Source organism: Panthera onca, chromosome A3, assembly GCF_046562875.1.
Source record: "Panthera onca isolate mPanOnc1 chromosome A3, mPanOnc1 haplotype 2, whole genome shotgun sequence".
Lineage (NCBI taxonomy): Eukaryota > Metazoa > Chordata > Mammalia > Carnivora > Felidae > Panthera > Panthera onca.
Window position 1 is genome coordinate 72,718,835 of NC_138341.1, and position 17,806 is coordinate 72,736,640.

Genomic DNA, 17,806 nt, shown 5'->3' on the forward strand with positions numbered 1-17,806 from the left:
CAGTGCTCCAGAGGAAGACTGGAGGCAGGGAGAAATACCCTTGGAGATGATGATGGGATGTGCAGAACATACTAAGGTTTAAGCCTGGAGCAAGAATATCAGGCAAAGCTCAACCATGTTCCAGGCCCTAAATGAGCACAAGATGAGATGAGGTGTTACTGTGGGACAGGCACAAAAACTGGACAAAACTCCACTATGAAGCCAAAGCTGCCTGCCACTAAGAGAGAGGCAAAACACCCTTTTCATCCCAGTCCCAGACAAAGGATGACTGCTGCTGGGAGAGAAATACAAAACTCAGCTATCCTCACACTTTACTGACACTAGGCAATGGCCATGTGTCATTAGGTAATGGGCAGGAAATCTGCTCATGCCCAGATGATACAAAGCAGAGATATACTTCCACTGAGAAAGGAAATGGTCACTCACTTATACCCAGGACCATCCACTGATAGTAGGCAGAGTTTATTTACCATGATAGGAATGAGCAGGAAATTGGCCTGAGCTCTGGAACAGTGCTATCCAATAGGACTTTCTACAGTGACAGAAATATCATATATCTGTACTGTCCAATATGCCAACCACTAGCCACATGTAGATAACTGGCTACTGATAAGTGTGGCCCTAGACTCTACTCTGAGTAGATGGGAGAGACTGTCTGCTCCCAGGGGAGGCAAGCAAAGTCCTACTTTTGAGACAGGTATAAGAGCCTGCTTAATACTAAAACTAGAACAGAAGAATCAAGAAACTCATGTTCCCATCCCAAAAGCCTCATACCAAGTAACAAGCAATTGTTATGGGAGGGAAAAGAGCACAGACAGAAATAACTAACTCTCCTCCTGCCCCCAAACGTATCACAAGCTGAAAGATGAAGGTAGAGCAAAAATGCTAAGGAACATCATCTAACACTCCAGGACTTTCACAAGCACAAAGTATTAGCAGTCCATTTCTACATGAATTTGAAGCCTGTGGTATTCTGAAGGTAATTATGACAACCACAAAACCCAAACCCAGCCCAATTATTTACAAAGATTGACCAACACCTGTTTCACACTAACAGACAAAAGTAGAGGCATGTCTATTTCTGAATAGAAATATTATTTGCCTCAGTCTCTACCATTCTTTTATAAATAATGTTTGACATTTAATCCAAAATTAGGAAACACACACAGAAACAGAGATAAAACACTCAACAAAACCAAACCCAGAGATGGATGAGATAATGAAATTATCAGACAGACACCATATCTATAATTAATATGTTTATGGATCTAGTGGGAAATTTTAGCATAAAGATGGAGACTAATTTTATTGTTATTTTTTAAATGCTTATTTATTTTTCAGATAGCACAAGCAGCATAGGGGGGAGAGAGAGAGAGAGAGAGAGAGAGAGAGAGAGAGAGAGAGAGAGAGAATCCCAAGCAGGCTCCATAGTATCAGTGCACAGTCCAACACAGAGCTCAAACTCATGAACTTTGAGATCACGACCTGAGCTAAAATCAAGTTGGCTGCTTAACTGACTGAGCCACCCAGGTGCTCCAAGATGGAGACTACTTTTAAAAAGGCAAATAGAAGGGGGCACCTGGGTGGCTCAGTCAGTTGGGCATCGGACTTTGGTTCAGGTCATGATCTCACAGTTCATGAGTTCAAGCTCCGCATTGGGCTCTGTGCCAACTGCTCAGAGCCCGGAGACTGCTTCGGATTCTGTGTCTCCCTTTCTCTCCACCCCCCCCCCCCCCCACTTGTGCTGTCTCTTCCTCTCTGAAAAAAAAAAAAAAAAAAAATTAAAAAAATTAAAAATAAAAAAATAATAAGGCAAATAGAAATGCTAGAAATGAAAAATATGCACAAGTCCTTTATCAGGCTTATCGACAGAATGAACACAACAGAGGGAAGACAGAATCTACAGAAAAATAAAAATTATCCAAACTGAAACAAAGAGAGAAAAGAGTAGGAACTGGGGCAAAGTAACCAAGAGGTAAGAAAGAGCAAATGGTCTAATATATTTTTACTTGGAAGCCCAGAAGTGGGAAGTGAGCCACAAGAAATATTTAGATATAATGAACAAAACTTTCATAAATTTAATAAATGACAGATCTGATAATGACAATATCCAATAACAAATCACAGATCCAAGAACCTTTGAAAAACCAAAGCAGGATACAAAAACAAAAACAAAAACAAAACAAAAACCACACCTAGATGCATCATAGTCAAACAGTGATATAAAGAAAAAAGTCCTTGTGGGAGGGGAGATGGACTAAATGGGTAAGGGGTATTAAGGAATTTACTACTGAAATCATTGCTGCACCATGTGATAACTAACTTGGATGTAAATTAAAAAAAAAAAAAAAAAGAAAAGAAAAGAACTATTACAAAGGAACAAAGAATGGCAGCAGACTTCCCATCAGAAACTATATAAGCCAGAAGATAGGAGAGTAACATCTTTAGAGTACTTAAAGAAAACAAAAAAACAAACACACCTGTTAACCTAGAATACCCATCTTTCACAAAAAGATTTTTATAAATTCAATGCTATAAGAAATGTTAAATAAACTTCTCCAGGAAAAAAGAACTAATCCAGATAAGCATCAAGATTGGTCAACTTCTCTGTGAAAGGCCAGATATTAAGTGGTATAATGGTAGTATGATTTGAAGGTAGACTGTGATAAATTAAAGACACATACTGATAAGTGTGTAACAACCCACCCCTAAAAAAAGAATAGCTGATAAGCCAATAGTAGAGATAAAACTGAATCATAAAAAAAATACTCAATCCTTAAAAAAAACAGGAAAAATGGGGGGAAAGAACAGAGCAAATAGAAAACAAACAGCATGATCATAGATTTAAATCCAACCATATCAATTACATTAATGTAAATAGTCTACATTCCAATTATAAGGCAGAGACTGCCGTATTGAATAAATTAAGAGTAATATACTGATACAGTTGACAGGAACAGTACAGAAACTAAGAATAGAAAATTAGAATATTAGAAAACTGATTTATGTACCTATAGTAGACTGAAATTCTGTTAGATTTATATAAATATTTAAGAAATTTAAAAACATCTCAAATGAAAGCAAATGAATATAATTAAGCTCAAACTGAAGTAATCATAAGTTGACTATTTTTTGCCTTCCTTTACTTTCCCCATATTTTAAGGTCTCTATGTTAATTTTCCCCCACCTGCCCAAATATAGCAATGTTCATAAACACTGACCTTGCCATGGCTTCTTTCCACTTTCTGAAAACATTTATTCAGGGACAGATTATGTCGAACAGAATTCTTCCAGCCTGTTGGTGCAGTGGCAAAATATGGGAAGCGGTCCAAAATCCAGCTATAAATTTCTTTGACAGGCAAACATTTATTTGGAGAGTGTTCAATAGCCATGTAAATGAGAAGACTAAAGGAATATGGGGGCTTTGAAGTTGCTGATTTTTTTTCTGGGTTCGGATAGCAAGATGGTCCTAAGGATGGCACATCATCTCCCTCTATGTCATACAATGGACTAACAATTGGAAGACCCTCACTTCCGAAGCTGAAGTTTGTTAGAAGATTAGTACTTTCATGAAGCCAGTTCAAGTTTGTGAGTTCATCATCTGCTGACTCACTGTCCACTAGAGTGGCCTTAGGCCTGGCAGCATCAACAGCTTCAGGCAAGCTTCCCATTTTGTAAATCTGGCTTAATCCTGCAACCTTTTCAGCTCCTGGAGTTTCAGCTCTCTTTTCTGGAGTCATTCCAATTACTGGACCCATTTACTCTTACAGTTCTGCAATAAAGGAAACAATTGTCAATCGATATAATACTTAAGATTTTTAAGCTCATGGAAAAAGAAAATACATATTTAAATATCACCAAAATCAGAAATTTTTCAATCAATTATCCCACATAATATTTAAGTACAATATTTGTGTAACAAAGACATTAAGGGTTACAATACAAGGAACAGAGCTTATTTCATGGTATTAGAAATGACTGTAAATAAAATATAGTATTAAAACACCATATGTATGAGTGACATTAAGAAAATTAAATAATTGTGAATAGTTACTAAAGTCCCTAGCCCACAGTTATAGCCTAATGGTAATGCTTCTTATTATTAAAAATGAACAGACTTTCTTTGAATTGTAAGACTTTATAATCTATGCATTTTAAGGATCTATGACCTATTGTAATAGTCATACATATGGCTCAATAAAGAAAATAACCAAATTTAAAACATTGCTTAAATAATAATTCCAAATAAACCCTTTCCTCAAATATGAAATATTTATTATAAAGAGATAAACAGTTTCTAATATTTTTTTTTTTAAATTTTTTTTTTCAACGTTTTTTATTTATTTTTGGGACAGAGAGAGACACAGCATGAGCGGGGGAGGGTCAGAGAGAGAGGGAGACACAGAATCCGAAGCAGGCTCCAGGCTCCGAGCCGTCAGCACAGAGCCTGACGCGGGGCTCGAACTCACGGACCGCAAGATCGTGACCTGGCTGAAGTCGGACGCTTAACCGACTGCGCCACCCAGGCGCCCCTAATATTTTTATAGTATATCATACTAAAAAGATAACATTTCTTATTCACTAAATTCATTATCACCAAAATTATATTTACTATAAATTTATTATTTCTTCTGTACATTCTAACATTTTTAATTGAATTCTGTATCATCTCATCAAGTACTGACACCGAAAGGCTGACATTCTTGAAGTAAAATTTGAATTGTAACTATTTTCAAGGAGCAGAAAGAAAGATATTTCTAAACTACCCTTTTTTACTTCTATTTTCTCAAATGTCTTTTGTTTTGCTTTTGGAACATACTTCAATACAAAAAACTTATGATGGGAGAATAACTGACCAAAGAGAAAAGTAATAGACCTAAGGTGCTATTTAATTCATTTTCAATGGTTCATAAAGGTACCCTACTTACGAATTCAGCGAAAAACCTTCCATGTCTTCCTATTCTATCTACTTATGCTTATATAACTGAAATAAGAGAAGTATCTCCAGAATTTTACTTTACTTAGAACAAAGCTGGCAGGTTACGCTAAGAATTATGAAAAAGATTTTATATGTATAACACTCCTATCTAGATTCTGGTAGCTACTAATAGATGTAGTCTCAAAGCACTTAATTATCAACAGCATCAGCTAATATTTTGGGGGCCAGATGTTGTGCTAAACACCACAAACTATATCTCAATTAACCATCAATTAAACTCTCTATATAAAGTAGGCACAATTATTTTTTTTTTTTTTAATTTTAATTTTTTCAACGTTTTTTATTTATTTTTGGGACAGAGAGAGACAGACAGAGCATGAACGGGGGAGGGGCAGAGAGAGGGAGACACAGAATCGGAAACAGGCTCCAGGCTCTGGGCCATCAGCCCAGAGCCCGACGCGGGGCTCGAACTCACGGACCGCGAGATCGTGACCTGGCTGAAGTCGGACGCTTAACCGACTGCGCCACCCAGGCGCCCCAAAGTAGGCACAATTATTAACCCAATTTTATAAATGAGGAAAATGACTCAGAGGTTAAGTACCCTGTTTTAGCTTACCTGATCAGTAAATGGAAACAACAGAATTTAAACCCAGAAAGACTGAGTTCAGAACCAAAATTAACTACTACATTATCCTGATATCAATGCATACACATCACCTGTGAATACCAATGACTCAATCCTATCCACCTTAAATCTCATTATTGTTCTCTCCATATCAAGTTCCTATCTTTCTTACTTACACCTTACTTACAGTGTATCTATAACTTGACATATTAAGACACTTTAAAAACAAAAAGATCAAACTGTAACAAATATGGTTTCTATTTCAATCAATTATGAAAACCACACATTAATAAACATACACACATCTGTGCATACATGCACACACTATATTTCAGAGATGACATTCTGTCCAATGTAGCTGACGAAATTATTCACTTTACCACCTAAGTCTCTCTACCCATAGAGAATTCCAAAAATGTGAATGAGAATTCAATGGCTGAAGAATGTCTTGCTTCCTTAAACAAACAAAAAAACTCTCAGCGCTCAACGTTCAAAGAAAAGAATGACTAATTTCCAATGTTCTAACTTTTATCTCTCACCTATATCTCCATTTATTTTCATTTACATATAGAAATCAGAAAGTAGCACGTATCAGTAGCTAACATTTATTGAGATTTTACTATACTACAGATACTATGCTATGGACTTTATAATCTCTACTTACTCTGCATGGCTATTCAGTTCTGTGTATGGCCCTTTCAGCCATGAATTCTGTAATATGTAATTTTTTTACTTTTGTATTCCTAATGAATCTTAACAAAATGTTCAGCATGAATAGGCATTCAAATTATAATTATTTCAAACTGAAATGAACATATAGTCAACATATATGTTTATTCTGTACTTGGCTTTAAGAATTATTTTATTTTAGGAAGAACAAATATTGTTAAAATGTTAATACTACCCAAAGCAATCTACTTATTCAATGCAATACGTATCAAAATAACACCAGCATTCTTCACAGAATGAACAAACAATCCTAAAATTTGTATAGAACCAGAAAAGACCCTGAATAGCCAAAGCAATCTTGAAAAAGAAAACCAAAACAGGAGGCATCACAATCCCGGACTTCAAGATGTATTACAAAGCTGTAATCATCCAGACAATATGGTACTGACACAAAAACAGATACTCAGATCAACAGAACAGAATAGAGAACCCAGAAATGGACCCACAAACATATGGCCAACTAATCTTTGACAAAGCACGAAAGAACATCCAATGGAATAAAGACAGTCTCTTCGGCAAGTGGTGCTGGGAAAACCGGACAGCAACATGCAGAAAAATGAACCTGGACCACTCTCTTACACCATACACAAAAATAAACTCAAAATGGATGAAAGACCTAAACATAAGACAGGAAGCCATCAAAATCCTAGAGGAGAAAGCAGGAAAAAACCTCAACCGCAGCAACTTCTTACTCAACATGTCTCCAGAGGCAAGGGAAACAAAAGCAAAAATGAACTACTGGGACCTCATCAAAACAACAAGCTTCTGCACAGCAAAGGAAACAATCAGCAAAACTAAAAGGCAATCGACAGAATGGGGGAAGATATTTGCAAATGACATATCAGATATAGGGTTAATATCCAAAATCTATAAAGAACTTATCAAACTCAACACCCAAAAAGCAAATAATCCAGTGAAGAAATGGGCAAAAGACATGAATAGACACTTCTCCAAAGAGACATCCAGATGGCCAACCGACACATGAAAATATGCCCAACATCACTCACCATCAGGGAAATACAAATCAAAACCACAATGAGCTACCACCTTACACCTGTCAGAATGGCTAACATTAACAACTCAGGCAACAACAGATGTCGGCGAGGATGCGGAGAAAGAGGATCCCTTTTGCACTGCTGGTGGGAATGCAAACTGGTGCAGCCACTTCGGAAAACACTATAGAGGTTCCTCAAAAAATTAAAAATAGAACTACCCTATGACTCAGCAATTGCACTACTGGGTATTTATCCAAGGGATACAAGTATGCTGTTTCGAAGGGACACATGCACCCCAATGTTTATAGAAGCACTATCGACAATAGCCAAAGTATGAAAAGAGCCCAAATGTCCACCAATAGATGAATGGGTAAAGAAGATGTGGCATGTATATACAATGGAGTATTACTCGGCAATCAAAAAGAATGAAACCTTACTATTTGCAACTACGTGGATGGAACTAGAGGGTACTATGCTAAGTGAAATTAGTCAGAGAAAGACAAATATCATATGACTTCACTCATATGAGGACTTTAAGAGACAAAACAGATGAACAAAAGGGAAGGGAAGTAAAAATAACATAAAAATAGGGAGGGGGACAAAATATAAGAGACTCTTAAATATGGAGAACAAACAGAGGGTTACTGGAGGGGTTGTGGGAGAGGGGATGGGCTAAATGGGTAAGGGGCATTAAGGAATCTACTCCTGAGATCATTGTTGCACTATATGATAATTAACTTGAATGTAAATTTAAAAAATAAATTAAATTAAAAAAAAAAAAGAATTATTTATTTTACAGGTGCCTGGGTGGCTCAGTTGGTTAAGCGAAAGACTTCAGCTCAGGTTGTGATCTCACAGTTTGTGGGTTCTAGCCCCACATCAGGCTCTGTGCTCACAGCTCGGAGACTGGAGCCTGCTTCAGATTCTGTGTCTCCCTCTCTCTCTGCCCCTCCCCCTCTCACACTCTGTCTCTCAAAAATAAATAAATGTTAAAAAATTTTAAGAATTATTTTATTTTAGAAGAAATCCTTAATGCTAGCAAACATCGTAACTAGTGACAATCATAAAACTGAAATTCACTGTTACTATTAAGGAAATGGGAGTGAGGTAAGCCATTTGCCTAAGGTTCTAAAACTAGTAAACAGTAAAGCCAAAATCATAAACTGGGCTAAGTTCAATATTCAAGTTTTTTGTCTAGTAGAGTACACTCAATCTCTTAAGGAACTTACATTTTTAGCAGTACTACTTAAAACAAATACTGTTGACAGAATAAGATATATATTCCCCTCTGAAACTAATTCAAATGTTTGCAAATATATGTTATTCCTCTGAATTACAAGTTTAGAATAAAGTCTCATTACTTTAAGATGTAAAGCAATATTATGGCAGCATATATGTCAAAGATTACACAAACTGTACAGCCAAGCAAAGTTAAAAAATCAAGTACTGACTGAAAGGTTGACATTCTCTTCGTTAACGTTTCAACGGTGACTGTATTTTCAAGGAGGGAAAAAGAGCTGTTTCTGAACTATCCTTTTAGAATACTTCAGGACATCATCCATTTAGAATACTAAGTCCAGGGGCGCCTGGGTGGCTCAGTTGGTTGAGCATCTGACTTCGGCTCAGGTCATGATCTCGCAGTTCATGAGTTTGAGCCCTGCATCCGGCTCTGTGCTGACAGCTCAGAGCCTGGAGCCTGCTTCAGATTCTGTGTTTCCCTCTCTCGGCCCCTTCCCCGCTCATAGTCTGTCTCTCTCTGTCTCTCAAAAATGAATAAAATTGTTAAAAAAAATTAAAAAAAAAACAAAGAATACTAAGTCCACCACAAAAACAAAGGATCTTTTCCCACAAGTCAAATAAAGATATAACTATAAATAGCAAACATATTAGAAAATACCAAACTTTGCCAATAAAGAAACACAAAGCAATTGATAACACATATGGTATGATAATGTATTTAGCACAATGGTTGGTATACAGTAAGCACAAACATTAGACATAAAATTAACAATATCAACTTTTGCCCAAATTGGCAATGGTTTAAAAAAGTATTTAATACATGATTTTGGGCAAGGACCTAGTGCATTTTAGAATGCTAAATGGTAGTGTGTACCAAGAATCATTTAAAATGTCATATTCTTTGACCCAATAATTCATAGATTAATGGAACAGAATTGAGAACCCAGCAATAAACCCACAAATATATGGTCAATTAATCTAAGATAAAGGAGACAAGAACAACGAGGAAAAGACAGCCTCTTCGAAAAATGGTGCTGGGAAAACTGGACAGCTACAAGCAAAAGAATGAAACTGGACCACTTTCTTAAAGCATTCACAAAAATAAACTCAAAATGGATTAAAAACCTAAATGTTAAGACCTGAAACCAGAAAACTAAAAGAAAAAGTCAGTAATCTCTTGGACAGCAACTACAGCAATATTTTTCTAGATCTGTCTCCTCAGGCAAGGGAAACAGAAGCAAAAATAAACAACTGGTACTGTACCAACCTAAAAAGCTTTTGCACACAAAGGAAACCATAACAAGATGAAAAGGCAATCCACTGAAAGGAAGAAAATATTTGTAAATGATATATACATTAAGGGGTTAAATATCCAAAATCTATAAAGAACTCTTACAACTCAACACCAAAAAACCCCTAAATAATCCAATTAAAAATGGGCAGATGACCTGAACATTTTTCCAAAGACATACAGATGGACAACAGACACATGAAAAAATGCCCAACATCACTAACCACGAGGAAAATGCAAATCAGAACCAGAATGAGAGGGGCACCTGGTGACTCAGTCAGTTAAGCATCAGACTTCAGCTCAGGTCATGATCTCACAGTTTGTGAGTTCAAGCCCCACATCAGGCTCTCTGCTGTCAGGGCAGAGCCTGCTTTGGGTCCTCTGTCTCCTTCTCTGTCTGCCCCTCCCCGGCTTGTGCACTCTCTCTCAGAAATAAATAAACATTAAAAAGAGAGAGAGAGAGAGAGAGAGAGAGAGAGAGAGAGAACGAACCAGAATGAGGTATCACCTTATACCACCCAGAATGGCTAGTATCAGAAAGATAAGAAATAACAAGAATTGGTGAGGACATGGAGAAAAGGGAACAGGGAACTCTCATGAACTACTGATGAAATATAAATCAGTACAGCCACAGTGGAAAATAGTATGGAGGTTTCTCAAAAAATTAAAAATAGAAGTATCATACAATGGATAAATAAATAAATAAATAAGATATGGTATATATATGCAATATTGCTCAGCCATAAAAAGGAATGAAATCTTGCCATTCGTGACAACATGAATGGACCTAGAGGATATTACGCTAAGTGAAATAAGCCAGACAGAGAAAGACAAATATCATATGATTTTACTTACATGTGGAATCTAAAAAACAAAACAAACAACATCAATAAAGAGAGAAGCAGACTCACAAATATGAAGAATTGGTAGTATTAAAGGGAAGAGTATGGGAGGGATGGGTAAATTGTGTAAAAGGGATGAAAAAATACAAACTTCCAATTATAAAATAAATAAGTCACAGAGATGAAAAGTACAGCACAGGGAATATAGTCAATAATATTGAAATCTACTTATTGTGATGAGCATTTTATAATGTATCACTTGAATCACCGTGTTGTATACCTGAAACTAGCTTAATATTATATGTCAACTATACTTCAACGAAAAAAAGTCATACTTTGACCCAATAATTCCACTTATGAGTCACTTCAGTGAAATAATCCCACATAGGAAAAAAAGATTCTCTCCCTCTCCTCCTCCTCTTACACACACACACACACACGCACACACGTTCACTGAAGAACTATTAAAGACAATAGAAAAGTATAAACAACTTACACATTTTATTATAAAGAAATAGCTACACTGAAATACATCTACTCAATCTAATATTTCGTCATTAAAAATGATTTTCTTGAAGGCTATGAAGTAAAACAAAAAACTTATTAAAAACATGAAAAAGTAAAAATACATAAAAAGCTAACAGTGGTTTGTAGTAGTAACTCGGTAATTGTTTTCTTTTTTCCAGTTTTTTTAATGCGTTTATTACTTTTATATTAAAAAATTAAAATACACTCAAAGGGGAAAAGGTTGTGCTAGATTATTTTTGGTTATAGTATTTCTACTTCACAAAGAATCAAATCACAAAAAGGTCATGGACATATCAAAGGCTTCAAGTCAAAAACAGAAGTTACCTCTTAAATTCAGTACAGCCTATTCTATTGCCAAGCTTTTCTGTAAAACAAATTAGCTCACTGGTAAATAGGGGAAAGATTTTAGTACAATGTGAAAATCACACTGGTTTGTAAGTGATCTTTTACAAGCCTATGATTTTGCAGTACTAAGAAATAACAGCTGAACCCAAAATAGGCTAACATAGTGGAAAGCTGCAAACTGCTGAGAATGCAGTATTGTACACAATTCTCATTCAACCCATGTTTTTCCTCCCAGCACAGTTTGGCCACATGCATTTTCTTGGAAGTGTTAACGAGCTCTTCTCTCCAAATTTTTATGCATTTTACCCTGGCCTCCATAACCCTGTAGCTTCCACCCTTCCTTGCATGCCTTTCCATCAGGCTATTTTCATCTTTTTTTTTTTTTTTTTTTTAATCCTATTTTGCAGTGTTTATTTGTAGTAAGTTTAATATATCTTTAAAAATATCTAACATACTTATTAAGATTTATTTTTGTTAGTGTTCTGATTATAAAACTTCACACTTTTAGGTGAGTTGGCACAATATTTAGTGTTTTCACAAATTCATAGTATATAATATTACAACAGAAAGACCTATGTATTTCACACCCAAAATTTTTTTTAAAGCTTTTAGTTTTGTTTGGATAATTCTAGTTTTATGAGAAAGTGCTTCTTAAAATGAACTGAAACCATTCAGTAACAGGTCATTAATAATGAGCATGGAAGTTTGCTTTTTAAAGCAGAACAAGTAAAGAAATACAAGGAAATCTGGGCTAGTGATGTAATGTTTCCTTTTATTAATAAAAATAATACCTCAACAAACCACACATAACTGTTACACATAATACATGTCACTCAAAAAACCATTTGGGGGGGGTGCCTGGGTGGCTCAGTCGGTTAAGTGTCTGACTTCAGCTCAGGTCATGATCCCACGGATCATGGGTTTGAGCCCCACATCAGGTTCTGTGCTGACAGCTCAGAGCCTGCAGCCTGCTTCAGATTCTGTCTCCCTCTCTCTCTGCCCGTCCCCTGCTTGTGCTCTGTCTCTCTCTCTCTCTCTTTCTCAAAAATAAATAAACATTAAAAAAAGCAATTTAGGGCCAAGAGACCAAGATGTGGGGTTTGAAAAATGTACTCTAATTTCTCAGGACTGTAACTAGCATAACCCAAGTAATAAATACAACCACTAATAAACCAATTCCTAAAAGACACTGCTACAAAAAAAGTAGGTAAATGTACAAGACAATTTTGCAAATTACACATTTGTATTAAGACTCCAAATCTTCTACGTTTCAGGAAAAAATTGCGTATCTTTAGCGAAGAATTTAAAAGTGGAGTTCAAACAAGCCCATTACAATCACTCTGCAACCTCTGCCTAAAGGTTCACTGTGTAAGGCCATGGCAGGATCTCAAGAAGAGGGCTCAGGATTAAAAGGTATAATTTTTTCACATTGTACAGTTCATGCATTTCTCAAAGATAACTAATAGATATCTGTATGTTTCCATGTTATGTTCAATATTACAGTGATATTCTACTCTGGAACAAGAAAAATAAAACTCCATATTGGAATTCTTGGATCATTTCCCAAAAGGTTAGAGGAGAGCACTTTTTTTAGGTCAGTATTAACAATGGTCTGAGAGAAAAGGCTTGACAGAGCCTAGAGAAGGGAAATTAAGGTACAGAATTTTGAGTATTACCCTGGTATTAGGGGTGCTATACTGATAGCTCTTTTGCCCAAAATAACTAAGAAACCTCCTAAATACAAAATGTTAGTTATTATCATACAGCTTTTTTTGACATTTGTCCATGTTTTTAATTGACTGTATCACAGACTAGGCAAACAAAAACATTTTTTTTCATAGTTTTACCATGTTAGGATCCCTAAATATTATTTTAGCCCTTTATGTTCTTTAAACATCATGTAAAACTTAATTGTACTGAAACTTGTTCCCCCCACCACCAAATTCATTAACCTTATAGCAGCAGTAATTCATTTTTACAGATGACTGGTATTCTACTTTATGAATATACCAAAATTTATTATACTCTTGAGAACAATTATTTGTTTATGTTTGAGGCTATTACAAGTAGCATTGCTATGGATATCCTTGTTCACATCTCCTGGAATACAACTGCCAAGAACTTTTCTGTGGTACACAACTAAAAGCAGAATATATTGAGTAGAATTATTGGGTTACAGAATATTCTTCTCTTCAACTTTCACTGGTCACGACAAATTGCTACCAGCAAGATAGGTGTACTCTGTTTGCTCCAAACACCCATTAAAAATTTTTTTTGCCAACCTGATGACTATGAAATTTCATCTCCTTGTGTTTTAATTTGCATTTCCCAGATTAATAATGGAAGCTGAAAATGCAGGTATTCCTCGCTTTTCAAAATTCTTATTCCACCACTTTGATTCTACAAAAGACCTACATTAGTACCTGTCAAAGAGGACTTTCGCTTTTAGGAAAAGGCAAAAAGTGAAAACAGCATTCAGTGTTTGTTTTGAAGTGTGCATTAGAGAGATGGCCCACACCTCCAGCATGGAGAGTGGTACTGGCAAGCTGCTTCCCTAGGGGAAGGAACTATACTTAGCACCTCAGCATCAAGCTGCCATAGCTTTGAACTGTACCTGTGGGCTTCTGTGCTTTCTCTGGATTTATTTTGTGCATCCCTTGGCAATATGTGTCCTAAGGCATCAAAAAAGCCTACAAGAGGTTATTTTTGGGGTTTAGGAATGTTCAAAATTTTTCCATATAAATTAATGGTAATTGCTTCTTCACTTTACACCATTTTGGCTTCCTTTCTTATAACTGTTGTACTTGGTAGCAAGAGAAACCCGTATGTAAGAAACTTCTACTAATTGTCTAACTCATTTATACTGTTTGTACACTAATCCTTATGTGTGATGCAAATATCTTTCCTTAGTAGATGGTTTGTCTTTTTAGTCTATTTATTAGTTGTCTATGAATGAAAAAGTTCTTACTTTAATATGGCAGAATTTATTAACCCTTTCCTTTATGGTTACTGTTTCTCATTTAAGAACTCCTTCCCTACATCAAATTCATGTAAGTTTTATCCTATATTGTCTTCTAAAAGTTTTATAGTTTTTGCCTTTCACATTTAAGTCTTCAATTCACCCAAAATGTATCTCTGTATTTTTATTCAATTTCAACTTTTACATATGGATACACAATTGTTCCAAGTATCATTTATTAAAAATTTTATCCTTCTTGTTGGGGGAACCAATCTGGCATTGGCATCCCTGAACATTTTTACTGGATATGTGGAGAATGAAAGGTCTTAAGTGGGCCATTTCTCAGGGTTTGTGTTTGCTACAAGCACACTTGAGTGATGACCTAACATCTCCCAAAGAGCAGTTCAAATTCTACTAACATTTCTTCTTTCATTCATGAGTTATTTAGAAGATTGTTTCTTAACTGCCATCTGATTTTTTTCTCTTACTGATTTCTAACTTAAATGGACTTTAGGATACTAATCCTTTGAAATTTGTTGAAACTCGTTTGGCCCAGTATGTGGTTGATTTTTATAATGATTTGGCTGATGTTTCCAGTGATTAGATGAAAGAGATGTCCACTGGATTAAGCTTGTTAATTACTTGTTAAAATTTTCTATATTTGTACCAATTGGGGTGGTGGGGGGCTGCTTTCTTTATCAAATACAAAGGAAGATATATTACAATATCCCATTATGCTGGTGAAATTACTCCATTTTTCCTGGTAGTTCTGTTAATTTAGCTTTTTTTTTGTGGTTACAGTTATTAATTAGTTGCATACAAATTTAAAGCTTCTATTATTCTTGCAAAAATGAAACATTTACCATTTCACATCAATTCTTTTCCTTTAGTAATTCTACTAGTTTTTACATCTATTTCAAATGATATGCCAGCTTTCTTTCCACTAGTATTACCTGGTATATCTTTTTCCATCATTTTACTTCCAACATTTTTTTCCTTTTGTTTCCTTGTAGTCTGTTTTAAACCCCACAGAGCTGAACATTTTAAATATAAAGTGTAGATATACTTGTATTTACTTCTAACACCTTATTTAGTGTTCTCTAGGTTTCTCTCTCTCTCTTTTTTTTTGCTTTATTTTTTTCCCTGGTTCTACTTTTTACCATCTATTAGTTTGGAAGTTATATATTTATTTCTATTACTAAATTGTTACCTTAAAATTTTTACCATGAACACTTACCAAAATCCAAAGTCACCTTTAATTTTCTTCTGAGTAATAAAAAGATCTTTTGAATACTAGCTTTAATCACCTCCTCCTGGTTTATAAAATAACTGGTATTTAGTAAGTAACTAAAATAACTGATACTTTAGTTCTAGTTTTTATTATTTATAGTCAATAATACTGATAAATTATATTACTTATAATTTTTATTAATTTACCCATATACTTAACACTCTCTTTGATTATTCCTTCCTGAATCTCATACTTGCTACGACCATTTTCCTTTTATGTAAAAAGTGGTCTGCTTTTGAACTTTCATATTTTATTTATCTGAGCATGTCTTTATTTTGTCCTTGTTTAAGAATTCTAGGTCATAGTTGTTAGATTTATTTAAACTGAGTATATCATTTCATGGCCTTCTACTTCCATTATTATTATTGAAACCTGATATTCCTTTAAAGGTGTTCTGTTTTCTCTTAAAAATTTGCCCTTTATTAACCTCTTCTATATTTTCCATTTTCTTATCTCTCTGTTGCATCCTGGATTTCTTCAGATGTATATCTTTCATTGTATCAATTTTTCTTCAATGGGATCTCCTTACTCTAATCTATCTTTTGAATTTTAATTTCAATTACTACATATTTTTATTTCTAGAGCTAGTGATTCTTTACAAAATGTTTGCTCTTTTCCTCATTTAACCTGTCATTGAACACATTAAATGTACTAATTTTATATTTTACATCCAATAATTCCAAGCTGTGAGCTACTAACAAGTCTGATTCTGCCTATTTTATATTATACTTTGTTTCCTTAGACGGTTTGTAAATTTTTATTAAAAGCCACTCATTTTCATTAGAACTTCATCAAAAGCAACTCTTTGATGATGATGACTTGTGTTGCTTCTGTCCAATTCCTGGGAATAGTAACAATACAGTACCATTTAAAATTCTTAGCTTGAGATTTAGTGTGCATTCAGGCTGCAAACCCGTGTGATAGCTAGTTTGTGGTTACCAAATTTTCAGTAGAGATATTATTTTCCTGTTAGCATCAACACTCTAGAAAATAATTTTCTTTGTCGTCTCTAATGACACGAAGGGAAAGAATCCCTAGACCACTTTTGCATTTGGAGGGTATAGCCCTTTGGGGCTCCACAGTAATGGAGAAGACTGTTTCCTCCCAGGTGTTTTAACTTGGCTGGATCCGGCTTTGCTTCCACAAGGGTAAGAAAACATAAAGTCACTTGATTTGGTAAATACCCTCAAGGCAATAGCCAACTTCAGCACTCAGCTTACCTCACTAGGTTTCCAATTAGTGCTCAGTCTAAAAATTCTTTACTTTTGTGCCAGAGCACTGATGCATTTTAGCCAGCATTTTAAGTTGTCAGCAGAAAGGCTGGTCCCTCTGGACTTACTTTGCCCCCAACCTTATTTTGCCATGCCAAGGTCCCCAACCTTACTTTGCCATGCTGTTGGAAACAGATGTTTATATTAGTTCCTGATGGCAATATCACTAACCTACATTATCCTGTATCTTAGAGCACTGTTTTAAATTCCTTCTGCCTCAACACACTTGAAGAATCTGACTCACTCTTCTATCAATAAGAATTGCTCACTGTGACAGTGATTCCCTTCTAGAAGTAAGTAGAAGACATTTCCCAGGAGGTGGAAGGTAGTTATCAAAAATTGTGCACGTTTTTTTTTTTTTTTGGAGGGTGGTTCTTCTCATCCCTTTTAAAAATCATATTCTTTAAAGACAGGATGGAGTGCCTAGGTAGCTCAGTTGGTTGATCATCTGACTCTTGATTCTGGCTCAGGTCATGATCACATGGCTGTGGGATTGAGCTCCATGTTGGCCTCTGTGCTGAGTGTGGAGCCTACTTGGGATTCTTTCTCTCTCCCTCTGCCCCTCTCCCCTAGTCACACACACTCTCTCTCTAAAAAATAAAAATAAGTAAAAAATAAAAATAAAGATAGGAAAGATATCTTAACCCTTTAACTATGATTCAGGTTCATCATTATAAACAGACTTGGTAAAGAATATTTATAGGGCTGTTCAAGTACATAGGACTATTTGCCACTTTATCAGTGTTTCTCAA

The 17,806-nt window shown here is 35.4% G+C and overlaps 1 protein-coding gene across 3 annotated transcripts in view; it reads right to left on the bottom strand.

Annotated features, from left to right (window-relative positions):
• Window positions 1-17,806, bottom strand: part of FOXN2 (forkhead box N2) — a 79,277-nt gene that overhangs the window by 25,825 nt on the left and 35,646 nt on the right. For all 3 annotated transcript variants that reach the window (XM_078444440.2, XM_060606403.3, XM_060606423.3), the window contains exon 2: window positions 3,222-3,772. In XM_078444440.2, the coding sequence (XP_078300566.1) occupies window positions 3,222-3,758 (537 nt within the window). In that variant the 5' untranslated portion in view covers window positions 3,759-3,772. The remainder of the gene's footprint in view (window positions 1-3,221; window positions 3,773-17,806) is intronic.